Source organism: Staurois parvus, unplaced genomic scaffold (assembly GCF_062004578.1).
Source record: "Staurois parvus isolate SC_StPar_1 unplaced genomic scaffold, SC_StPar_1.0 ptg000068l, whole genome shotgun sequence".
In the NCBI taxonomy this organism is placed as follows: domain Eukaryota; kingdom Metazoa; phylum Chordata; class Amphibia; order Anura; family Ranidae; genus Staurois; species Staurois parvus.
In genome coordinates, this window is record NW_028317864.1 from 4,801,167 (window position 1) to 4,828,174 (window position 27,008).

The 27,008-nt window shown below is 42.4% G+C and overlaps 1 protein-coding gene across 2 annotated transcripts in view; it reads right to left on the minus strand.

Annotated features, from left to right (window-relative positions):
- ASS1 (argininosuccinate synthase 1) overlaps nucleotides 1-26,464 on the minus strand; it is a 142,724-nt gene extending 116,260 nt beyond the window's left edge. Inside the window, exons 1-4 of one of the 2 annotated variants that reach the window (XM_089669040.1) lie at nucleotides 26,371-26,462; nucleotides 5,277-5,330; nucleotides 4,725-4,858; nucleotides 1,907-2,017 (exon numbers count right to left, since the gene is read on the minus strand). In XM_089669040.1, the coding sequence (XP_089525166.1) occupies nucleotides 1,907-2,011 (105 nt within the window). In that variant the 5' untranslated portion in view covers nucleotides 2,012-2,017; nucleotides 4,725-4,858; nucleotides 5,277-5,330; nucleotides 26,371-26,462. Of the gene's footprint in view, nucleotides 1-1,906; nucleotides 2,018-4,724; nucleotides 4,859-5,276; nucleotides 5,331-26,370 lie in introns of both variants that reach the window. The other variant, XM_089669039.1, reaches the window with a different exon arrangement.
- Between the last annotated feature and the right edge of the window lie 544 nt (nucleotides 26,465-27,008).

Here is a 27,008-nt window from a genome sequence, read left to right on the forward strand (position 1 = left end):
ACGCTCCGCAAATGCTGGACCAACGCTTGCCAAACGCTAGGGGCTAGGGGCGTTTGGCAAGCGTTGGTAAAACAGTCAAGTGTGAATGAGCCCTTACATCAAGCACCTAGGCATGCAGACTGGTTCTACAAACATTTGTGAAAGAATGGGTCGCTCTCAGGAGCTCAGTGAATTCAAGCGTGGTACCGTGATAGGTTGCCACCTGTGCAGTTAGTCATCCATGAATTTTCTTGCTACTAAATATTCCACGGTCAACTGTTAGTGGTATTATAACAAAGTGGAAGCAACTGGGAACAACAGAAACTCAGCCATGAAGTGGTAGGCCACATAAAATGACAGAACAGGGTATGCATGCTGAAGCGCACAGTGTGCAGGAGTCGCCAACTGTCTGCAGAGTCAAAAGCTAAAGACCTCCAAACTTCGTGTGGCCTTCAGATAAGCACAACAGTGCGTAGAGAGCTTCATGGAATGGGTGTCCATGGCCGAGCAACTGCATCCAAGCCTTACAAAGTGCAATGCAAAGCATAGGATGCAGTGGTGTAAAGCACGCCACCACTGCACTCTAGAACAGTGGAGACGTTTTCTCTGGAGTGACGAATCAAGCTTCTCTTTTTTGGAAATCCGATGGACGGATGCCTGACTGCATTGTGCAAGTGTAAAGTTTGGTGGAGGGGGGATTATGGTTTGGGGTTGTATTTCAGGGGTTGGGCTTGGCCCCTTAGTTCCAGTGAAGGGAACTCTTAAGGTGTCAGCATAGCAAGACATTTTGGACAATTTCATGCTCCCAACTGTGTGGGAACAGTTTAGGGATGGCCCCTTTCTGTTCCAACAGGACTATGGACCTTGCTTTTTGCACTGGTGAGCAAAGACATGGATGAGTGAGTTTGGGGTGGAGGAATTTGACTGGCTGGCACAGAGTCCTGACCTCAACCCGATAGAACATCTTTGGGATGAATTAGAGCGGAGACTGTGAGCCAGGCCTTCTCATCTGACATCAGTGCCTGACCTCACAAATGTTCTTCTGGAAGAATGGTCAAACATTCCCATAGACACCCTCCTAAACCTTGTGGACAGCCTTCCCAGAAGAGTTGAAGCTGTTATAGCTGCAAAGGGCGGGCCAACTCAATATTGAACCCTACAGACTAAGACTGGGATGCCATTAAAGTTCATGGGCATGTAAAGACAGGAATCCCAATACTTTTGGCAATATAGTGTATGTAGGGGCAAAACTGGGGAGGGGGGTAGGGTGCTCCTGGGCGCTGTATTGAGAGGGGCGCCACCAGCACTTGTAGACAGTGGAGTGCAGTCCGTACCAAGTGCAGACTCAGTGAGAGTGTTGTGGGCTGCATGAAATACCTGAAGGTAAAAAAACCTTGAGCCTTTACAAACTCTGTAAATCAGTAAATCATATACCCTTTTCAGCACTGTTGATGCAATTTGACCACACCCACAGTTTGCCGTGGATCGCTGCGCACGCGCCAATGTATATCTTTGGTAATTTTTAAATTTAAAACAAGTATGTAAATACAATATACCTTTCTATTTACGAAGGCTAGAAGCATAAGGATTAAAATGGTCCATGTTGATTGAGAGTTTAGTTCTGCTTCAACAAGAAGGATTATTTTAAGTCTAGTCCCCATTTGTAAGATCTAACCTCACTAGCTATTCTGGGATCAATATTACCAGAAAATGGGAGGAAATCTAAAATGTTACAGCTACCATAATAGGAGTAGGATGGTTTCTGTTCCAATGGGCAAACTTGTTCCTGTGACAAGGTAGAATTTTTACTTTATTTTTGGGAAAATTTAACTTGCTTACCTGTTGTCTTTCATTGTGTCTCCTTTGAGTTCCCAGTAACAAAAAAAAAAAAAAAAAAAGTGCTATAGCAATACAAATTAAATCTCACCAGGTAAGCAATGACATCATATCCTTGTTCCTTCAGCCACACTAGAATACAGGATGTATCCAGGCCTCCACTGTATGCCAGGACCACTGTGCCTTTTGAAGACATGGCGCCCTGCAGATGAAAGAAGAGCCAATGATAATGGTGAACATTTCACAACCATATACAGGAATTGAGTGGGATTTCCTATGTTGCCTTAAATAATAGATACTAACAGAGTGTATCTATAATGAGTTGCAGCGTAAATATTCTGTCTGAACAAATACATCCCTCCCAAATTTTTCAACTAAGGAAGAGAAACACCTCTTACAAATGGTATGTAGACAAAGACACACCACCGCCATGATTCCAGTTATGGGGACCAATAAAAGCTCATGGGCTAAACATTATCACTTCAAGCCCAACTCTAACCCAAACTTTGTGTGTGTGTCAACAGAATCGGGAAGACTGGAAACATTGTTCATTTTGTTTGTCTCCAATCCAATTGTGTCACCAAAATCAAAGTGGCCACAAAAATGTCCCAGAAAAAAAAAAAAAAAAAAAAAAGATAGTAAATACCTACGTCTGCTACCCATTCCACCAATCACCTCCAAGATGCAGAGAAATCATCTGCTGAAGTTTGTTGAGTGTCCCATTCCTGGTACCTCATTGCTTGTGCATGACTCCATGTTACTACTGTGTCCCCTAGCTTCATAAGGGCCAGAGGGAGGAACCACCAAGTGCTGTAGGCGACCAGAAGATCGACACCCAAATGCAAAATTATTGTCTTTGTTTTGGATAACACGGAGAGCAATTGGAGCACCTGTCCGGTCTTTAGTGCCCATTGGGGAGACTCACCCCCCCCCCCCCCATTTGTCCTGATGACCGTTATCACTAAATGTGAAAGAAAATCCCAGATTTTGAGGGGGCACCAGAACAAGAATAGAGGGGGATTCTTCAGTTGGGACACAGTTGTGGTGACTTTGGTGACTAGTTAAGATGAACTTGGACATCAAACTCCTCTCTATCCGATCGTCTACTTTCCCTACTCGCAGCACAAAGTGGCGGGATACTGGTGACCTCAGTGCCTTTACAGGGACACGTGTCTATATTTAGCCAATGACACTGATTACATTTGGGTATATGCTCATATAAGAGCATTGATGTCACCAGCATCCTGTCCCTTTGTTTTTGTATGCTGTAGGGTGGGGAATGACGCGGTCTGCAGCTAAATTAGACGAAAGGAGTATTGTTAGAAAAGCGCCACACCCTAAAACCTCTAAAGCAGCAAATTCCTACTTCAAAAAACTCACAGAAAATTTTTGATCGAACAAATAAATAAAAGGAATGCGCTAAATGAACATATAACTAAATAAATGACAAAGAAAAATTGTGAAAAAACAAAAAAGTGTTCATAAATAAATGTCCAAAAAGTATTTTTCAGATCAAGTGATGTCCACACTGTACTAAAGCCACCACCAAAAAAAGTTGGGTCACTCACCAGAGCTCAATGCTGATCAGCAATTGGACCAGCAAAAAGCGCTTTTGCTCCGCCGTTCACCGCGGATCCCCTGCTCACAGACCCAGAGCTGTTCCCAGACGTCGGCATCCAGTAGGCCACGCCCTATGCGTTTCGTCACTACGACGTCCTCACGGGGCAGTCTGTCCAGCGGTGGTGGATTTAGCACGGTGTGGACATCACTTGATTTGAAAAATACTTTTTGGGCATTTATTTATGAACACTTTTTTGTTTTTTTCACAATTTTTCTTTGTCATTTATTTAGTTATATGTTCATTTAGCGCATTCCTTTTATTTAAAAATTAGACGAAAAATAGCAGGAAGTGGAAGTTCCGAAAGAGATGAGTTTGGAGGACCCCCAAGCTCATGTCTGGGGACTACCAGTATATTCTCTTACTGTGAAAGGATTTCCTCTCCACTTCCTGTCCCACAGCCACAACAGGAAATTAAGTGAAATCTCCCCAATGGGATGCAGATGGCAAAAAAAAAAAATGCCTAGGAGGGGCTATAACACTTTCGTGCTCTATCTAAAAAAAACAAAAAAAAAAAAACTTTTTGCCTTCATTTCTACTTTAAGGGCTGGTTCACACCACATGTGGTCCAGAGTATTTTTTTTCTGCATCAAAATACATTGATACTAGGCTACATGGTTTCCAATGGCATAATTCACTCCAGTGTGGTCAGTTCCGGAAAGAAAACAAAAAAAAAAAAAAAAAGCAGATCATGCTGCATTTTTTCTCTGTACTGGAATGCAGTAAAATGCATCGGAACACACCTAAACACACTAGAATGCATGTGCTTACCCACATGGAAGAAAAATATATTTTAAAAATATCCTTCCCAAATATATTGCCGTATATTTGAAATACTACAATTTCGGTCGTATTCTATATGTATATATATATATATATATATATATATATATATATATATATATATATATATATATATACACACACACATACATACATACATATACACACACACACACACTGCATGTTGAAATGCGTTTTTATTACAAATTATATGAAAAATATTTTTAAAAATACATTTCAAATATACTGTATGTCTTTAAAAATACAAATCTACATTTTTAGAATGCATTTACAAATGTATGTTAAAAAAAATCTATTTTTAAAAACATATATTTTTTTTTAAATATATTCTTCAGATTCTTATGGCCAAAATTGTAGTATTTCAAATATATGGCAATATATTTGGGATGAATATTTTTAAAGTATATTTCAAATATATTTTTCTTCCATATGGGTTTTAAGTTGAAGAAAATAGATACGGGGGGGAAAAAAATGAACCAAAACGCACCAAAAACACACCGGAACACGTCAAACGCGCATACAGGAACACATCCAGACTGTGTTGCTATAGTATAACTATCAGCAAACTTTTTAGTGGACAGGGATTAGAACATCTGTCAGGTTCTATTGCAGTCTGTGCCCCTGTTAGGGAGACAAAAGTATGGAGAATTTCCCTTAATTCTTGTTCTTTTTGTAGCCACATAACTTTTTGTTTCCATTGGAGATTCAAACATTTGAGCTGTATGTAAGGCTGCTTATCACACTGATGGGGAATTAATAAAAAGCAGAAGGCGGGGTGTGCCGACTAGGCAAAAACAGACATCAATATTTGTATAACAAAGCACCCCAAGAGCCTGTTTCTGGGGCTCCTGTGCTAGTAAAAGGGTTCCCACATTTAAACACGAGTTCCAGATTGCTCACCAATTATTCATTACAGATAAACATTAGAAACATGCTTATGCTTGTACCCCTAAGGAGTGTGCTGAAAACACCCAATACTTCCCACAGAAATATTGTCTGATTCGCTATGATAATCAACACGAGGATGGTGACCACTGACCTTTCAGGTGATGGTGCAGCAACAGATCAACGTGTACAGTTGTCACAGAGTTTCCTGCAGGCCGGAGAAAGAAAGCAGTGACATATTACTTGCCCTATGAATCTGTGTTCTATAAAAAGGTACCTCTATACCCGGAAACCCTCACCTAATCCTTTAATCATTGGATCTGGATCAATCAATGCTTTATTGCAAAGTCAAATACAGTAATTAGAGATGAGCGAAGAAATGAAAAATTCGATTCGGCTGATTCGGCGAATTCCAGTGTGAAATTCGATTCGATGCGAATTTCTCCGCTACGAAGATGACTTATTTAAAGGGTTTCTAGGCTTCAGAGAGCCTTTAAATTAGTGCAGAACACTGTACCTTTAATTTAAATGCCCTTGGAGATGAGGAAGGAGAAGGAGAAGGAGAAGGATGAGAAGAAGGAGAAGGAGAAGGATGAGAAGAAGGAGAAGGAGAAGGATGAGAAGAAGGAGAAGGAGAAGGATGAGAAGAAGGAGAAGGATGAGAAGAAGGAGAAGGAGAAGGAGAAGGATGAGAAGAAGGAGAAGGAGAAGGATGAGAAGAAGGAGAAGGAGAAGGATGAGAAGAAGGAGAAGGATGAGAAGGAGAAGGATGAGAAGAAGAAGGATGAGAAGAAGGAGAAGGATGAGAAGAAGGAGAAGGAGAAGGATGAGAAGAAGGAGAAGGAGAAGGATGAGAAGAAAGAGAAGGATGAGAAGAAGAAGGATGAGAAGAAGGAGAAGGATGAGAAGAAGGAAAAGGATGAGAAGAAGAAGGATGAGAAGAAGGAGAAGGATGAGAAGAAGGAGAAGGATGAGAAGAAGGAGAATGATGAGAAGAAGGAGAAGGATGAGAAGAAGGAGAAGGATGAGAAGAAGGAGAAGGATGATAAGAAGGAGAAGGAAGAGAAGAAGGAGAAGGAGAAGGATGAGAAGAAGGAGAAGGATGAGAAGAAGGAGAAGGATGAGAAGAAGGAGAAGGATGAGAAGAAGGAGAAGGAGAAGGATGAGAAGAAGGAGAAGGAGAAGGATGAGAAGAAGGAGAAGGATGAGAAGAAGAAGGATGAGAAGAAGGATGAGAAGAAGGAGGAGAAGGATGAGAAGAAGAAGGATGAGAAGAAGGAGAAGGATGAGAAGAAGGAGAATGATGAGAAGAAGGAGAAGGATGAGAAGAAGGAGAAGGATGAGAAGAAGGAGAAGGATGAGAAGAAGGAGAAGGATGAGAAGAAGGAGAAGGATGAGAAGAAGGAGAAGGATGAGAAGAAGGAGAAGGATGAGAAGAAGGAGAAGGAGAAGGATGAGAAGAAAAAGGATGAGAAGAAGGAGAAGGATGAGAAGAAGGAGAAGGATGAGAAGGAGAAGGAGAAGCAGAAGAAGAAGGATGAGAAGAAGGAGAAGGAGAAGGATGAGAAGAAGGATGAGAAGAAGGAGAAGGATGAGAAGAAGGACAGTTCTGTGACAGTTTCTGTCTATTTCTGACAGTTCTGGGACATTCACTCCATACAGCGGTTTCAACCGCTGTATGGAGGGAATGTCATAGAACTGTCAGAAATAGACTATTAATGACAGTTCTGGGACTGTCCTTCCATGCAGCGGTTGAAACATTGTATGTATTTGTTTCCATAAATGGATCCATTTATGGAAACAAATACATACAATGTTTCAACCGCTGCATGGAAGGACAGTCCCAGAACTGTCATTAATAGTCTATTTCTGACAGTTCCATGACATTCCCTCCATACAGCGGTTAAAACAGCTGTATGGAGTGAATGTCCCAGAACTGTCATAAATAGTCTATTTCTGACAGATCTGGGACATTCACTCCATACAGCTGTTTTAACCGCTGTATGGAGGGAATGTCATGGAACTGTCAGAAATAGACTATTAATGACAGTTGTGGGACTGTCCTTCCATACAGCGGTTGAAACATTGTATGTATTTGTTTCCATAAATGGATCCATTTATGGAAACAAATACATACAATGTTTCAACCGCTGCATTGAAGGACAGTCCCAGAACTGTCATTAATAGTCTATTTCTGTGTCTATTTTCCATGACATTCCCTCCATACAACGGTTAAAACAGCTGTATGGAGTGAATGTCCCAGAACTGTCATAAATAGTCTATTTCTGATAGATCTGGGACATTCACTCCATACAGCTGTTTTAACCGCTGTATGGAGGGAATGTCATGGAACTGTCAGAAATAGACTATTAATGACAGTTGTGGGACTGTCCTTCCATGCAGCGGTTGAAACATTGTATGTATTTGTTTCCATAAATGGATCCATTTATGGAAACAAATACATACAATGTTTCAACCGCTGCATTGAAGGACAGTCCCAGAACTGTCATTAATAGTCTATTTCTGACAGTTCCATGACATTCCCTCCATACAGCGGTTAAAACAGCTGTATGCAGTGAATGTCCCAGAACTGTCATAAATAGTCTATTTCTGACAGATCTGGGACATTCACTCCATACAGCTGTTTTAACCGCTGTATGGAGGGAATGTCATGGAACTGTCAGAAATAGACTATTAATGACAGTTGTGGGACTGTCCTTCCATGCAGCGGTTGAAACATTGTATGTATTTGTTTCCATAAATGGATCCATTTATGGAAACAAATACATACAATGTTTCAACCGCTGCATGGAAGGACAGTCCCACAACTGTCATTAATAGTCTATTTCTGACAGTTCCATGACATTCCCTCCATACAGCGGTTAAAACAGCTGTATGGAGTGAATGTCCCAGATCTGTCAGAAATAGACTATTTATGACAGTTCTGGGACATTCACTCCATACAGCTGTTTTAACCGCTGTATGGAGGGAATGTCATGGAACTGTCAGAAATAGACTATTAATGACAGTTGTGGGACTGTCCTTCCATGCAGCGGTTGAAACATTGTATGTATTTGTTTCCATAAATGGATCCATTTATGGAAACAAATACATACAATGTTTCAACCGCTGCATTGAAGGACAGTCCCAGAACTGTCATTAATAGTCTATTTCTGTGTCTATTTTCCATGACATTCCCTCCATACAACGGTTAAAACAGCTGTATGGAGTGAATGTCCCAGAACTGTCATAAATAGTCTATTTCTGACAGATCTGGGACATTCACTCCATACAGCTGTTTTAACCGCTGTATGGAGGGAATGTCATGGAACTGTCAGAAATAGACTATTAATGACAGTTGTGGGACTGTCCTTCCATACAGCGGTTGAAACATTGTATGTATTTGTTTCCATAAATGGATCCATTTATGGAAACAAATACATACAATGTTTCAACCGCTGCATGGAAGGACAGTCCCACAACTGTCATTAATAGTCTATTTCTGACAGTTCCATGACATTCCCTCCATACAGCGGTTAAAACAGCTGTATGCAGTGAATGTCCCAGAACTGTCATAAATAGTCTATTTCTGACAGTTCTGAGACATTCACTCCATACAGCGGTTTCCGGCAAAAAGTGTATGTGCAGAGTTCCTCTATTCTGCAGATACACTTAGAGGAGCTCTGCAGATACACTTAGAGGAGCTCTGCACATACACTTTTTTCCGGTTTGGAATTATTCTTATTTTCATCCTACTTCTTCTTCTTCTTCTTCATCCTCATCCTCATCCTCTTCTTCTTCTGAGGATGAGGATGAGGATGAAGAAGAAGAAGAAGAAGAAGAAGAAGTAGGATGAAAATAAGATTAATTCCAAGCCGGCAAAAAGTGTATGTGCAGAGCTCCTCTAAGTGTATCTGCAGAGCTCCTCTAAGTGTATCTGCAGAATAGAGGAACTCTGCACATACACTTTTTGCCGGCTTGGAATTATTCTTCTTTTCATCCTACTTCTTCTTCTTCTTCTTCTTCTTCATCCTCATCCTCAGAAGATGAGGATGAGGAAGAAGAAGAAGACGAAGAAGAAGAAGAAGAAGAAGTATAATGAAAAGAAGAATAATTCCATGCCGGCAAAAAGTGTATGTGCAGAGTTCCTCTATTTCTGACAGTTCTCTCACAGCTTCTTCACATGTACAGCGGTTGAAATATCTGTATCCTAAATGGAAACTAATAGATACAAATTGTATCTATTAGTTTCCATTTAGGATACAGATGTTTCAACCGCTGTACATGTGAAGAAGCTGTGAGAGAACTGTCAGAAATAGAGGAACTCTGCACATACACTTTTTGCCGGCTTGGAATTATTCTTCTTTTCATCCTACTTCTTCTTCTTCTTCTTCTTCTTCTTCTTCTTCTTCTTCATCCTCATCCTCATCCTCATCCTCTTCTTCTGAGGATGAAGAAGAAGTAGGATGAAAAGAAGAATAATTCCAAGCCGGCAAAAAGTGTATGTGCAGAGTTCCTCTATTTCTGACAGTTCTCTCACAACTTCTTCACATGTACAGTGGTTGAAACATCTGTATCCTAAATGTAAACTAATAGATACAATGTTTCAACCGCTAAACATGTGTTCCTTCTGTCAGAGAACTGTCAGAAATAGCGGAGCTCACTGCAGGGACACTTTTGCCGGCTGATCGGGAAATGTTCGATTCGCGCACCCGAAGTAGGCAAAATTTCGGTTTCGACACGAATCGAATATTTCCTGAAATTCGACTCGAATTCCGGTTCGCCTAGTTCGATTCGCTCATCTCTAACAGTAATACCTCGGTTTACAAATTTAATTTGTTCTGCAAGACTTTTCGTATAGCGAAAAATTAGTAAACCAAAATGCATTAAAAACCTATTCCATTCCGAAGATCAGCAAAAAGTAAACGCTACTAAAATACCACGAGTTATTTTATCAAGTCATGCGGTATTTTAGTAGTGACAACCATCTGTTAATGTTTTGGCTGTCAACGGGGTTCCCCACTGACAACTGAATGTAAAAGAATTGCCGGCAATTAAAAAAACGGCATGGGGTTCCCCCTCCCATCCATACCAAGCCCTTTGGGTCTGGTATGGATTTTGAGGGGAACTCCAACCTCCAACGCCAAAATTAAAAAAAAAAATAAAAATTTATATATATATATATATATATATATATATATATATATATATATATATATATATATATATATATATATATATATGTATAGCATGCAGCCCGGCAGGGGGACAAAGTGCTTTAGGGGAGGGGGAAGCCCCCTCTCCCCCAAAGCATGCTGCCATGTTGAGAGCATGTGGCCTGGTATGGTTCAGGAGGGGGGGTGCTTGCTCAATCCCCCGCCCCCTTTCCTGACCTATTGGGCTGCATGCTCGGATAAGGGTCTGGTATGGATTTTGGGGGGGGGGACCCCCATGACATTTTTTTCTTTAATTTTGGCATGGGTTTCCCTCAAAATCCATACCAGACCCAAAGGGCTTGGCGTGGATGGGAGGGGGGACCCCACTCCGTTTTTTTTATTATGGTGCAGGTTTTTAAATGTAATTACCGCTTTTTTTTTTCTTCACTATAGCTCAGAAATTCAGCTGTCACTTTCCCCCCAGCTAAAAGAAATAAAGTTTTCTTTTAGTTTACTTCCCCAAGTTAAAAGAAGCAATGTTTCCTTTTCTTAAGTTTCTTAAAAGATACAAACTTTCCTGTAATCTGGGGAAAGTGACAGCTAATCTCGTGAGCTATAGTGAAAAAAAAAGCTGGCAATTGCATTTAAAAAACAGCACAGACATACACTTCATATTGCGAAAAAAAATTTGTACAAAATTTGTAAACCGAGGCATTATTTTCAATGGGTTTTCATTCGTAAACCGAAAATTACGTTAATCGAGGCATTCGTAAATTGAGGTACCACTATATACATTATAGCAACGATTTCTACAGGTAGCAAAAAAAGCTTCGCAACTTGTTAGTGGAATGTGTCCCTAAAAGGACGGCTATTTCTTCAAGAGTTATAACGTCATCCTTTTATGTCAGTAACCTCATTGGGGTGATTTTCTCAATTTTCTGTACTGGTGACACCCAGATAAGTAATAGGGAGTTGGTGGTGTTGGGAGGGGGGGGGGTTGCAAACACCAATAAAACACCCTTTTCTCACACCAACCAAAATGTGTTTCTGTTTTTTTGTCTGGGTCCCTGTTCAAGATATTTTTCTTCACTTCTCTCTGTCCCTGTCATCAGAGCAGGAGGTAAAGGAAAATCTCCAGATTACGGACAGCAAAACAAACTAATTCTTCCCCACTCTATACAAAACCAAAGGAAAGTTTAAAGTGGTTGTAATTCTCAGACATGAAATATTATACAGGATTTATATAGCGCCAACAGTTTGCTCAGCGCTTTACAATATAACAGGAGACAATACCGTTCAATACAGTTCAATACAAGAGGGATTTGAGGGCCCTGCTCCTTGGAGCTTACATGAACAAAACATATCCCTCTATAGTGTGTACTTGTCTCAATCCAGAGCACTAAGTGTCATTTCTGTCTGCTGCTTTGTTCCTCTGCTATCAGTATGAATAACTTCTGACAAGTTTTCCTGACACCAAGAGAAAAATGGTGACAAGGGAGGTACCTCCAGCAGATTGAGCTGTGTGGAGGGGGGTGTGACCCCCTCCTTCTAATCAGCTCTTAGAGCTCTCCTCACTCTGTAACTTCAGCTCTCCGCCCCCTGTTATTTGAACTCTCAGACAAACTTTAGAAATTCAGAACTTTGAATGAATGTAGAGATGAGAAGACTGCGGATAAGACAGGTACAAATTATGTAAGGTTGTGGGAGGGTTGGTTTTATCTCTGTGAATCACCTGAGCCCAGTCATTTCACTGGGTATATGTAAGGGTTTCTGACTCTTAAAGTAAATCTGTAGGCTCATAGAACTTGGTAAAGGTACATCATGTCCTTAGAGAAGGCATTTGGACATCTGTGGATTACTTAGAGAACACACTTGGTTGGATCAACAAAACCAAGGCACTCTCCAAATGAGCACCAAAGCTGACATGATCACCCTCTGGCCCAACCCTGAGTCTTCCCATTGACCAGTGAGACCATGTATTGGACACTATAACAATAGGGAGGCAAGGACAGCAGTGCAACCATGCAATTACGGCTAAAGCTCAACTTTGATATACTTCTACTTGGATCCATCCTCCCTCCCCTCATCAACATGCTGCCAAATTTTCTACATAAAAGTTGTCTTTACTACATACCTTATTTTAGATCCAGTAATGCCAACACGAGATGTCAAGCCTCCATGATTGGAAGAACTGAAATCTAATGAATGGGCCAAGACAGGGGCAGGAAGGAGCTAGAGGATGTTGGACATCCTCCAGCCAGGAAATGCGGAGTGTGAGGCTCCATGCACACGGGGTGTTTTAATAACACTGGTAATGTTAGCTGAGTAAAGTCAAGTGAAAAACGTGAGTTTTTCTGCATTTTTGCATTAGCGTTTAGCCGCGTTTTTTAGCTTTTTTTTAACCAAAGAAATAAAATTTCTTTGGTTTAAAGAAAGTCCAAACCGGCTGGTTTGCTGAGATTTACAGCATTTTTCAGCAAATTTACAGCTGAAAACTCCTCTAGAAACCCACCCAAAAATGCCCCTTTCAAAAAATGCTGATTACAGTCTGTGTGCATGGACACATAGGATAACATGCAGGGGAGTTAACTGGCTGTAGAAAAAATCGTCAAAAGCCAAAAATAGCAGCTGTAAAAATGTCCCATGTGCATGAGGACTTATACCTGACTTGCTATACCTTCTAAAAGAACACTGTGAGAAGCTCACAGTGTGCAGTGAAATCAGAGAAAGCTATTTCGGTAGAGAAGAACCTGTAGAACGGTACAAGACTGAGGCTAATGCAGGCGGTTTATCGGCCAATTTTTCATCCAAAAAACTAAACATCGTTCATTCTGTAAACTGATGTTGCCACCAACAATTGCGAAAATTGTTCGTTTTTCATGAACTTTCAAGCATGACCGATAAACGAAATGAGGAGGAACTGCGAAAATCGGCCGATGCCATTGCCCCACTTACAGTGCGAAAATCGGCTGATTATTCTTTCATACGAAAAATCGTCCGATAAACGAACCGTCCATGGTCTGCATTATGCCAAAGTTCTACTTCAAACCTGCTCTGGGTTTTGGGGATCCAGAGGCACTACAGAAGTTTTCTGTGATTACCAGGAGGAGCCTGCTTTATGCCTAGCACACGCGATCAGAAAAGCGGACGAAAAATACAGCTTTCGAAGCGATCATCAGTACACAGATTTCAGGAGCCAATCACGACAGTTCATGAGAAATTATCTGAAGGAACAAACATGACAATTTTTCTTGTACGATACCAGAACAAACGATTTTCCTTGAATCTGTACAGTTAATTCAGGAACAAATAAATTAAATAAAATCGGAAAACCAAGACCGCGCATGCTCAGAAATGATAGTATACACTACAATACTTTATATCACTTCCAAAGTTGTATTTTGTCATACGAGAATTTTGTTAACTTTTTCGTAATGCATTATTTTTGATATAAGATTACCATGTAAAAAAAAAAAAAAAAAAAAAAAAACAGACAATCACTTGTCCGATATTCCCATCATGTGTATGAGGCTTTAGGGACCTGGTGACACTTTGCCATGGAAGGCAGTTTCACAGGTTTAATTACAGGGGACCCATAGCCACAGCTGTACTGACTGGTAGCCAATAGTAATGATTAGCAGTCAGAGGCAATGCGATCTATGCTACCTATTCATGGCAGGTATTTTTTTCCCCCTTTCCCAAAAGTAATATTATAATATGCAATGTTTTTTTAAAGTGCCCAGCTGAGAGATTTTTAATTAGAAGTAACCCTATAACTAGCAATCTGCAATAATCTGAACATGAACAAAAGTTAGCATTTTTATAAATAACCTGTTTTGTGCCGTCTTTTGCCAGGCCCCTTTCACATGGACTTTGTCTGGATCAATTTGTAGCGAATGCATGATTCTGCACTTTTCTTCCGGAAGCACTGGAACTGAATGCAGTGGTATGAACTAGGATGACTGGAAAACAGTGATTTGTTTTGTGCATGTGTTCAGGATGCCTTTAAAAAACACACCTGAAAGCATCTGGTGTGAACCAGCCCTGGCTGTGCATTCCTGTGCGATTCCCATGTGGTGCGATCTGAGCCCATTCATTTTAATGAACTGAATTGGACCGCAACAAAGGCAGTGCATGCAGTACTTGCAAAAATGCACTGCAACTGGATCGCATTGTACGTCTGTATCATGTGATGCGGTTCAGGCAAACACACATGTTTTTGACCTGTGTTTGGTGTGTTGTTAACTTAATATTGACACCCACTGCAGATCGCAACTGTTGAGCATTTTAACCGCTAGCCTACAGGCCAATTTCCAGCTTTCAGCGCAGTCACACTTTGAATGACAATTGCGCGGTCATGCAACACTGTACCCATATGACATTTTTATCATTTTTTTGTGACAGATAGCTTTATTTTGGTGGTATTTAATCACCTCTGGGTTTTTTTATTTTTTCTTAAACAAACCAAAAACCACAGAAAATTTTGAAAAAAAAATGTTTCTTAGTTTTTGTTATAAAATTTTGTAAATAAGTGATTTTTCTCCTTCACTGATGTGATGTGCGCTAATGAGGCTGCACTGATGGGCACTGATAGGCTGCACTGATGGACACTGATAGGTGGCACTGATGAGGAGGCACTGGTAGGTGGCACTGATGGGAATTTACAGGCATAACTGATGGGCACTGAAAGGCAGCACTGATACATGGCACTGACTTGGCACTGATAGGTGGCACTGATGGGTGACACTGAAAGGCAGCTCAGATGGACACTGATATGTGGCATTGATGTGCACTGGTAGGCACTGATGGGCACGAGGCACTGATGAGCACTGACACAAGGCACTGATGGACACTGACAGGTGGTACTGCTGGGGCTACACTGATCATCAGGGCACACTGATCATCAGTGCCCTGATGATTAGTGTAGATGTCCCCTCAAGGAACGCCGATTACCGGCTCTCCTCTCCTCTCGAGCTGTCAGCGTGACAGCTCGAGAGGAGAGAAATGCCGATAACCGGCATTTCCCGGTTTACATGTGATCAGCTGTGATTGGACACAGCTGATCCCATGACCGAGCCAACATCTTCGGCTCTTTCCGTCATCGGTGATCCGCTGTGTCCAAGGGACACAGCGCATTGCCAATGAGCCGCGCATGCGCAGTGAGAATGGGAGGACGTCATATGACGTCCTATCAGAACGAGAGAACCACCTTGCCCCCGTCATTGTACTATATGGCGGGCGGTGGTTAAACAGTGCGGGAAAGGAGTACGAATCACGGTATTCCCACCCTGCGTTCTAGAACGGGCACTTAGAGATAATTGGATGTAAAATGCAAACACAAGTCTGTTGACCCATAGACTAAGGCTAGGTTCACATCTATGCAGTTTGCATTTGAGCCGTTTCTGCATTGCGTTTTGCATTTTTTCACCTGCGTTTTTTACGAGTTTTGCATTTTACTTTTTTTTTATTTTTCTTGGTACTAGGCAGATTTAATACGCATCAAAAATGTGGCAAAAATGTAGCCAAAACGCAATACATGCTTATCTGCTGAGTTTCCATTGAAATCTATAGAACCAAAAACGCAACTTTTTGTGTTCAAAAAAGTCCCTAACCCCTTCCAAAAAACGCACTGGGTGAAAACGCACAGATCTGTACATGTCCCATAGGAAATAATGTTAAATGGACTGTACTGCGTTTCTGCAAAAACGTTTAGGTGTGAACCTAAGGTAACATGGAGCTTCTGATCAGGTCCACCTGAAAAACAGAGGAGGATATGATTGGTGACTAAAAGGCCTCTTTCACATAGGTGGTCCAATCACACTGCTGCGATTTAAAAATCGCACGATTCGTGTGCAATTTGTGAAGATTTTCAACGATTTTCTGCAATTCCTATTATATGCTATGGATGTGAAAACAAAACTGCAGTAAAGTAATGCAAGAACTACTTTAGAAATCGCGCTGCAGCAAATCGCACGTTAGAACACTGACATTCATTAAATGCGATTTCAATTTGCAAATCGCACTGATGTGACCTGGCACTTACAAAGTTGAAATTTCACTATAAGGCCACTGTACTGATGTGTGAGCATCAGACATTCCTGGCAGAAAAAAAAAAACACGAGGATGGGCTGTATATCACTTGTGTTTATCTGCAAGTATGTACATATAAGCAGAAAGCATGGCATTTGTGCATATACACACACACACAAAAATACTGACCGGCAACTCACATTTCATTACACAGCGCATGTTTGCACACCTGTGTGTACAGGCACATTGAGAATAATGGGCTGCATTTAGATCAGTAAAAACGAAAAGCCTAGATGTCTGAAAACTGAGCATTTTCAGGCAGCAGTGCGCAAGAGGCCTATAGCCATCTTAAAAAATATATTTGTATACCAGATGAATAAACACATTACATTTGCATGTGCAGCACTATGCTAGGTTATAAAACACTTCCTATTCATCACACAGGACTTCATAGATTTATTGAGGAAAACAAGTTCACAGACTGTAGGTTAATAGTAAATCACACAACTTTTTGGCAAAAATGTCAGTATGGGTGTATGTCAACTGGATAGAGTCACTAAGATAAGGAACTTTCCAGGAAAAGGAGGAGGAAGCTGAAATAGGATATTTTGCCTGCCTTGGGTGTATTATTTGATGGATAAAGAATCTGTGCCAAGGAGCCAAAAAGGTACGCTATGTTCTTTCATTTTTTTTTAGTCTTGCTTTTGTATTGTGTTCAATGGCCAGACACTTAATCTGCACAGTTTGAATACATCATCAAACAGATTAGACTGATAGCTAGGATCCAACAGGACAGCTTTGCGCCTTCTATGTAAGCTATTCCTTGTCTTTTTGCTGCACATAACAAGATATACTTTTAAATGACCTTTTCAACCAAAAGCAACCAAAATCGACATTAAAAGCTGAAGTTTAGGTCTGGCAATTTTTTACATAGTTACATTGGTCCAGCTTGGAGTATGTGTCATACATGTCCAATTCCTATGTAAGCTGAAAATCACTGTAGTAGGCACCGTTACTAAAATGATTGCCACTAGTTTCCACGTCCAATACTCTGCTGTAAACTGAACGCAGGAGGTTTCTCGCTTAGCACAGGCGCCATTCAGAGAACACTTTGCATTTTCTCAGTGAATGCAATGTGCTCTCTGATTGGATGAGGTGAAGATGGTGACATCACCACCCTGCCTCTCCACATTGTCAAAGTGAAATATTCTCTCAATGGCCAAGCAAGTGAACTTCTGTGTTCATTAAGCAGCAGGGCAGCCAGTGGTACAGGACCCTGAAGCCAACAAGAATTACTGCAATTTCCTTCTTCCACGGGGATCACACAGGTATGGCACATAATTGCTTACATAAGTCCAAGCTGAACCAGAATTGATACCTAAACGTCCGCTTTAGGTTATAAATGGATTCTGGTGACTGGCTTCTTCTCTTGCCCTCTACAGCTCCAAGATCTCCCTGCTACAGTTCCTGGCTACTTTGGAGTTTTGGACATTCTAACTCAGGCCATAGACTGCAAATTTTTAGATTTCGTCCAACCAGCTGCTTACAACTTTTATGAAGATTATTACACTGGATAAAATACTGTTCAGGCTCCAGCCATTATTCAGTGTCAATTTAATGTTTCCTATTGAAAGACTTGATGAAGGGGGTGTTTATTGCCTGCCGAAACACATTGGCTGTGCTGTTCCTTTCATTTTACCTTTCACCTTCGTGGAATAAAATTGTAACTGGACTACTGAACAGTGGTGTGGAGTTTTAACTCTTAGGGCTCACTAATGGAGTAAAAATAGGTGGTCAAGTCATGGATTTACCACCCCCTTAAGCTGAAAAAAAACCCAGATTGGGTTTCATGGCCATTACACAAATGTTACCCATATCGCAATTGTTGGGTAGTAATGTTGCCAAACACAACCAATTCCAGTGAATAGGAGCACACTGCAACTGCATACAATGCTTTTTCCCCCTCTACAACTGGGGTGTGAAAGCTGCCTACCTAGTACCAGCCCACTAGGGATGAGCTTGAGTGTCCTCCAAACTCATCTCTAACCCTAATTCACACTTTTTGTACTCCACTGACCTGCAGGTCAGATCATTCCCTGATTGGTGTAGTTGGTCTGTAGAGGAGAGCACTGGCATCTCATGAACATATCTCGAACTCTGACATCACTTTTTTGTACCCCAATGAGATGCACCCCAAGTAATGACCTGGCCTCAGCTTATTGGAGTACAAAAAAAGCAGAAGTTTGGTTTAGAGATGAGTTCCTAGGACACCAGAGCTCACCTCTATCACCTACACCAACATCACAAAACTATCGAATAAGAGCACCAATAGGACATGCTTGTGGGTCCAGCGTAATCTTTCCACTTTCCCAAGCAGAAAAACTCTGATGACGTGTTCCTTCTCAATCCAAAAGTTTTGGCTTTAGAAACACGATTTCCAGCTGCAGCCTCTAATTGGGCAGCCTGGAGGAGTATTCCATGTGAGGGTAGGATCAGAACATGGAACCAGTGATGTGTAAATGGAGCAGACAGTACAAAGGGATGTCTTGTCACCTCTAATTAGAGACAGGGGAATGCACTACACTTCGTATTGTGCATTCTTCTGCCAAAACAGCCTTGTACAATACAGGAACTGACAAGATGAACCTGGGACTAAGCCAAAAAACAATGGAAGTGTATTAAGAGGATGATGAACTTCTGAGGAAAGGGTGAGGCCACCTTTCACAAGTCACAATCCAACAGAATAGTTCCAAGGATGAGGTCAGACAGACACATTCAGGAATAAGCTTTTTTGAAGAGTGATATCTTTAACACATCATCATACTTGGGGGTCTCAAGCTTGTCACACAAATCAGAGTTTGATCTTTCAAGCTGTCAACATACACCAACAATTATGTAAAGTGATGGTCTACATAACAAACTAATTCAAATGCCAAGTTCTCCAATCTGAGGCCTGAGGGTATACAGTATTTAAAACATATATTTCTCTTGGCAGGCAAAAGCACTGTTTAGAACCTACTAGACATAGCCTGAGGTACATTCACCAATGACTGACCTGTGCCCATCGTCATTACTGCATAGGCAAATACTGTACCTTAGATGGGGTTTGATCCATGACCTGCTATATTAAATAAACCACCACCTGTACAGTGGGGGAATTATTTGATCCCCTACAGATTTTGTACGTTTTCCCACTTACAAAGAAATGAAGGGTATATCATTTTTATCACAGGTGTATTTTAAATGATAGAGACAGAGGGGTTTATTTACTAAACCTGGTTGACTCAGAATCTTGTCCACTTCTGCATAAAAACCAATCAGCTTCCAGGTTTTATTGCTGAAGCTTAACTGAACATGCTGAGGTTAGAAGCTGATTGGCTACCATGCACAGGTGCCCAAGATTCTGAGTCAACCAGGTTTAGTAAATAAACCCCACAATGTCAACCAAAAATCTAGAGAAAACACATGATACAAATGTTATAAATTGAGTTGCAGTTCAGTGAGTAAGATAAGTATTTGATCCCCTACCAACCAACAATAATTCTGGCTCCCACAGACTGGCTATGTGCTCATGTGGTACACAAATTAGTCCTGTCAATTTAAGAAGGTGCTCCTAACGACAACTCATGTGTATAAAATACATCTTTTTCTTCCATTCAAACCTCACCATCATTATTGGGCAAGATCAAGGAGCTGTCAAAAGGACGCCAGAGACACGATTGTAGCCCTACACAAGGCTGGAATGGGCATCAGCAAGAAGCTTGGTGAGAAGGAGACAACTGTTGGAGTGATTATTCGCAAATGGAAGAAGTACAAAATAACCATTAATTGCCCCCAGTCTGGAGCTCCATGCAAGATTTCACCTCTGGGGTAAGAATAATGAGAAAAGTGAGGGATCAGCCCAGAACTACACGGGAGGAGCTTGTGAATGAACTCAAGGCAGTTGGGACCACAGTCACCAAACAAACCATTGGCAACACAATATGCCACCATGGATTAAAATCCTGCAGCACCCACAAGGTCCCCCTCCTCATGTACAGGCCAGTCTGATGTTTTCCAATGAACTTCTAAATGATTCAGAGAAGGATTGGGAGAATGTGCTGTAGTCAGATGAGATCAAAATTGAGATCTTTAGTATTAACTTGATTCGCCATGTTTGGAGGAAGAAAAATGCTGACTATGACCATCCCTACAGTCAAGCACATAGGTGGAAACATGCTTTGGGGCCATTTCTCTGCTAAAGGTACAGGCCGACAGTGCCGCACTGAGGAGCCAATGGACAGGGCCATGTATTTTAAAATCTTGGATGAGAACCTTCTTCCCTCAGCCAGAACACTGAAGACGAGTCGTGAATGGGTCTTCCAACATGACAGTGACCCAAAACATACCGCCAAGGCAACAAAGGAGTGGCTCAAGAAGCACATTAAGGTCATGGAGTGGTCTAGGCAATCTCCAGACCTTAATCCTATAGAAAATTTATGGAGGGAGCTGAAACTTTGAGTTGCCAGGTGAAAGGCAAGAAACCTTAAGGATTTAGAGAAGATCTGTAAAGAATAGTGGACCAAAATCCATTCCGAAATGTGTGCAAACCTGGTAACTAAAAGAAAGGTCTTACCTCTGCTTGCCAACAAGGGTTTCTCCACCAAGTACTAAGTCATGTTTTGCTTGGGGATTAAATACTTATTTCACTCACTGAACTGCAACTCAATTTATAACATTTGTATCATGTGTTTTTTCTGGATTTGTGGTTGATATTCTAACTCTATAATTTAAAATACACTTATGATAAAATTTATAGACCCTTTATATCATTGTAAGTAGGCAAACTTACAAAATCTGCTGGGGATCAAATAATTATTTTCACCGCTGTAGAAGTGGTTCATTTTGTGCTACCTTAACTACAAAAGTGGTCATGTCCATTAAATTGTAAGCTAATCATCTTGATTGGACTGTGCCCTACCCTCCAGCAGGTTACCAGAATAAAAACAAGCATCAATGGAAAAAAACAGACAAAAGGATAAAAGCGTCCAAATCTATTTATTGGTTTACACACAAAAAAAAAAAAAAAAACCACAGCCAATGCATTTCAGAGGTCAGAAAAACCCTTCATCAGGGCATCAGTTGAAATAAGAACCTTGAATGGGCTCAAAGAGGGTTGTCTGTGTGAATCTGTGTAGAGAAGCTAATTACTGGATCAAGAGAGTTACTGACCAGCAATATCTACTGTATGTGAGCTATCAGCCCCCAATCACACAAATACGATTTGTCGCACCCTATTTGTACCTAAGGAACCGTTCAAATCAGTGCGACTCCAACTTGCACCAATTTTGAAAAAGGTTCCTGCACTATTTTTGGCAATGTCATGTGCTATTTGCATTGATAATTTGTGCATGAAGTCGCATAGATGTTGGCAAGCCGCACACAAAATTGCACTGACTGGCGACTTTGAAATTCAGCTGAAGTAGCGTGATTTCAAAGCCGCATTTGATGTGATCCAGGGCTCAGGGTTCCTATTTTAACTGAAGGGGGAGTTTTTTCTGACCCCCGAAATGTGTTGGCGGTTTTTTAAGTGTAAACCTATCAATTAATTTGGATACTTTTATCCTTTGGTCTGGTATTCCTTCCATTGGTGCATGTTTTTTCATCGACATTACAACAGTCAGCTCATTGCTATGGCAGACTATGCTCAGCATCATTACAAGACTATGCCCATGATCATTGCACGACTGTGCTCATCATTACAGGACTGTGCCCATCATCATTGCACGACTGTGCCCATCATCATTACACGACTGTGCCCATCATCATTACACGACTGTGCCCATCATCATTACACGACTGTGCCCATCATCATTACACGACTGTGCCCATCATCATTGCACGACTGTGCCCATCATCATTGCACGACTGTGCTCATCATCATTACACGACTATGCCCATCATTGCACGACTGTATTCATCATCATTACAGGACTATGCCCATCTTACACGACTGTGCTCATCATCAGAACTTGTAGCATATGCAAATACCTTCGATGGGGTTTGATCCATGACTCGTCCTATTAAATAATCTACCACCTATAGAAGACAAGTGGTTCATTCGGTGCTACATTAACTAAAACGGGATCATGTCTATTAGATCAACTCAAAATCTTATAAACATTTGAATGTACAGAATTATTTAAACTCAAATTATAGCACACTGGCTTAATACCCAGGTGAGAACAGGCCATAGAAGACTACCCTAGAGGTGATATTGATCATTGTGAATGCTGGAAGCTCTAGTTATTTGCTCTTGTTCACGAGCCCCTGTGTAACTGGGCTGCCCCTAAGAAATTAAATAAGTGAGCAAGTGGCACAGGGCAGCCATACCAGGCTATCACTCCTGATGGGACATCTGGGTATCTATGGCCCAGTGCTAGGACAAGGTCCTTTAGCACCCAAGGTAAAAAAGGCCAAAGTACCCCCCATGAGCTGCCATTGGGGGGGGGGGGTGCAAAAAGGTCCTGCTCTTTTCGTGCCCCCTCCTGCTGAAGCACCCACAAGGCTGCCTACCCTGTGGTCTGACCCTGCTATGGTCACTCAACGGTCCTTGTACATATTTGTACCTTAGGTACTCTTTACAGTACCTAAAGCTAAATGAGAGGTCTGTACTAGTGTTCTCACTGTTTTCACCAACACATTAAGGGCCAGTTCACACTATAGAAACGCAGTCCAGATTAAATACAGATCCGTTTCCACATGCATGTTTTTGATATGCCCGGGGTGTTTTTTATGCATTCCAGTTAATTTTTCTTAAAATAGGGACATGTGCGTTTTACTGCGTTCCAGTACAGCTCAGTGCAGAAAAAAAATGCACCATGTTCTACTTTTATTTCTGCAACCGGAACGCACTGGAACTGCAAACACTGATCTGAACTATGACACTGACAACCATATAACCTACTTTCTCTGTGTTTTGGATGCAGAAAAAAAAGCAACTGAAACGCATGTAGTGTGAACAGGCCCTAAAACAAATCTGCTTCCTGCAGTCCACCTGTGGTATCCATTACAGTATCTTCCATAGGGTGGATGTACCATATGTAACACCTATTTTAAAAAAAAAAAAAAACAGTGGTGGTTGTAAACCTTTACATATACCCAGTGAAGTGACTGGCCTCAGGTGATACACAGAGATGAAACAAATCCTCATACGTAAGTTCTACCTGTCTATCTACAGTCTTCTCTTCATCCATTAAGAGTGCTGAATTTATAAAGCTTGTCTGAGAGTTCAGAACAAAGAGCTGAACTTACACGCTGCAAAGCACAGTAAGGAGTGCTTTGGGGGCTGATTGGAGAGAAGAGACTTGCCACCCTCCACACAGAACACAGGAACAGAACTGAGACAGACAATCTGTTGGAAGTCCCTCACCGTCACCATTTTTCTCTTGGTGTTAGGAAAACTTGTCAGAAGTGATTCATGCTGATAGCAGCAGACAGAAATGACACTGAATGCTCTTAATTAAGACAAATACACACTATAGAGGGATATGCTTTGTTCATATTTCATGTCTAAGGTTTACAACCACTGTGCATACATTTCAGAAGCATTTCATTGCACAGTGCAGCGCCAAATCTCTGGAAACTGCATATTAAAAAGCATGCAATACACATCAGAAACTCCCAGACATGAATTATAAAAACGCATTTAAAATGTTGAAAATGTTTTTTAAAGAGACTGTCACTAATTTATAAAAATCTAAATACCCCTGAAAAACACAACTTTTCCCATTTTTTGTCCCACAAATCCTCACAACTACAGCCACTGGTAGAATGTTGAGTGGCCAACATTTCCAGGTTCCACCTGCCAGAGGCCACATCCCAGCAATGCAGCAGGGGACACATTATTGGTGTGGGAGGGGGAAGTGTAGGGTAGGGAGAGTGTGTCCATAAAGAGAAGTAGAAGGTAAGCATGAACAGTTAAGAAGGTCAATATGGGTAGGAGAGATGTAAAGAGGGGCGGAGGAGGAAAAAAAGAGACGGGGAATAGGGAGCAGAAGTGTAGAAAGGGCAATAAGCTTTTCAATGCTTGCGTGCTCAGCAAGGAGTGATCTGCTGGCCAAAAGTGGGTAATCCAAGGATCTCAGATTGCATGAAATTGGGGAATTCTGTCCCTTTAAACCACAGGTATTCAAACGTTCCTTCAGGCTTTAGGGGGGGCTGGCTGTGCCCAGTGTGGGGAACAGTGCCCCATCGCTGGGGGTCAGTGGCGGCAACAGTGCCCCATCGCTGGGGGTCAGTGGCGGCAACAGTGCCCCATCGCTGGGGGTCAGTGGCGGCAACAGTGCCCCATCGCTGGGGGTCAGTGGCGGCAACAGTGCCCCATCGCTGGGGGTCAGTGGCGGCAACAGTGCCCCATCGCTGGGGGTCAGTGGCGGCAACAGTGCCCCATCGCTGGGGGTCAGTGGCGGCAACAGTGCCCCATCGCTGGGGGTCAGTGGCGGCAACAGTGCCCCATCGCTGGGGGTCAGTGGCGGCAACAGTGCCCCATCGCTGGGGGTCAGTGGCGGCAACAGTGCCCCATCGCTGGGGGTCAGTGGCGGCAACAGTGCCCCATCGCTGGGGGTCAGTGGCGGCAACAGTGCCCCATCGCTGGGGGTCAGTGGCGGCAACAGTGCCCCATCGCTGGGGGTCAGTGGCGGCAACAGTGCCCCATCGCTGGGGGTCAGTGGCGGCAACAGTGCCCCATCGCTGGGGGTCAGTGGCGGCAACAGTGCCCCATCGCTGGGGTCAGTGGCGGCAACAGTGCCCCATCGTTGGAGGTCAGTGCGAGGAATATTGCTTCAAGGGTCGGATAATGCAAGCAAAGGGTCGCATTTTGGAGACCACTGCTTTAAACTAAAGTTCACATATCATTAACCATACATTGCTTTGTATTCCTGTACTTTGTCCTGCAAGTCCTCACCCATTAATTATGTTGTAAAGGTTAGGACTCGTTCACACTAGCAGTTGAGCTGTGCTTTTACTGCCCTCCCCAATTGCTCCCCCTTTGCTTCAGCTGGGGAGTGTACACATGCTACAGCAGGAATTACACCCCCTGTCATTTTCTCTAAGCACCCCACAAATGTGTGCATCACTATTGCAGCGATCAAAGAGTTAAACCAGGCTTGTCAAAATGCTCTCTCAAAAGCGATCTGAACATGTATCACTCTTCAGAGATCAAGGCTGGTGTGAACGAGCCCTTAGATTGTAAGCTGTCACGAGCAGGACTCTCTTGACCAGGGGCGTACTGACAACTCATGGGGCCCCCGGGCAATAGGGGATCATGGGGCCCGTGTCCTTGCCCAAACTCAAAAAAGCCTATGAAAAAGGTACCAGGGGCATCTCATGGGGCCCCCTACTGACCCCGGGCCCTCGAGCAGTGCCCGAGTTTCCAAATGGTCAGTCCACCCCCGAGTGTGATTGGAGCCTTATTCAAGTCTCTCCACTTCATTCAGAAACACAAGGGGAATGTACTAAAACAGCAGCAGCTGCGCATGGCAACCAATCAGCTTCTAGCTTTTATTGTCAAACGTTTAACTGAACAAGCTGATTGGTTGCCATGCACAGCTGCAGGAGCTGCAAGGAAGCCTGTAGCTCCAACACTACTGACCTGTATCTGAAAATGCTGTCTGCCTGGCTGTCTGGCTCCACTACTTCCTGAAGCACTGTGCATATCAAATCAAAGTGAATCTCAAATGATGCCACGGGGCAGCCAGGCAGGCAGCCAGCCATCTCAGATCAGCAATGGCACCATGCCTGGTTCTCTCACTACAGGTTTTCTTGAGTCTCCCATAGCTGGCTGTAATGCTTCTCCCTATGGTGACAGCTAGTAATCTGTCCAGTCCTAGTCCTTGTTTTGGCATGCCTAGTTATAGAAGCTACAAGCACTGCTGTAACATACATGCGAGCAGTCACTATACAGAGAGATGGTGGGAGAAGGGCAGGGAGAAGAAGAGGAGGAGGGCAGGGAGAAGAGAGAGATCAGAGGGGAGCCAGGAGCAGGCGGGGGTGATGATGATGCCCATAGGGCAGAGTACTCACAGTGCAGGCTGATGTGTCTGTGCTCAGCCAGTGCATCCAACACATGCTTTACATAGCAGGCAGTGGCAGGGGAGGGCAGGGGGTGTGGTGATGATGTCACTCCCAGTACCTGTCACAGCTGTTCTGCACTGATTGCTGCTCCTGGGGGGGGGGGGGGCATCTCACCTATTACACATCATCATAGGAGAACACCACTGAAAGGATTTTTCTCATTTCTGTGCTGAAAACAGACAAATCTTGTACCCAGACAGAGAGATGCACAGCATATGACTTCACAGTGTGTCTAAAAAGGCAAAACATTTTTTTATTATTTTTTGATAGACTAGGGATGAGCTAAAGTGATGCTAAACAATAAAAAAAATAAAAAAAAAAAAAAAATGATTCTGCTATATTTTTTTTAACAATATTGTGGTCAGTTTCCTCCAAATCATTTTTTTTTCTTCGCAGCTGCAATCTGACTTCCTGTTGGAGGGTGACTACTTTCATCCTCCATGGTCCCACTGTAGCCACCCCCCTTACTGCTGAGATGGACTAGGGACTATGAGACCTGTAATGTGCATAGAGCAGTGTACATGACTGCTACTAATGTGTGCTGCTCATTCCAAACAAATGGAGGGGGGGGGGGGGAAGGAGAGGTT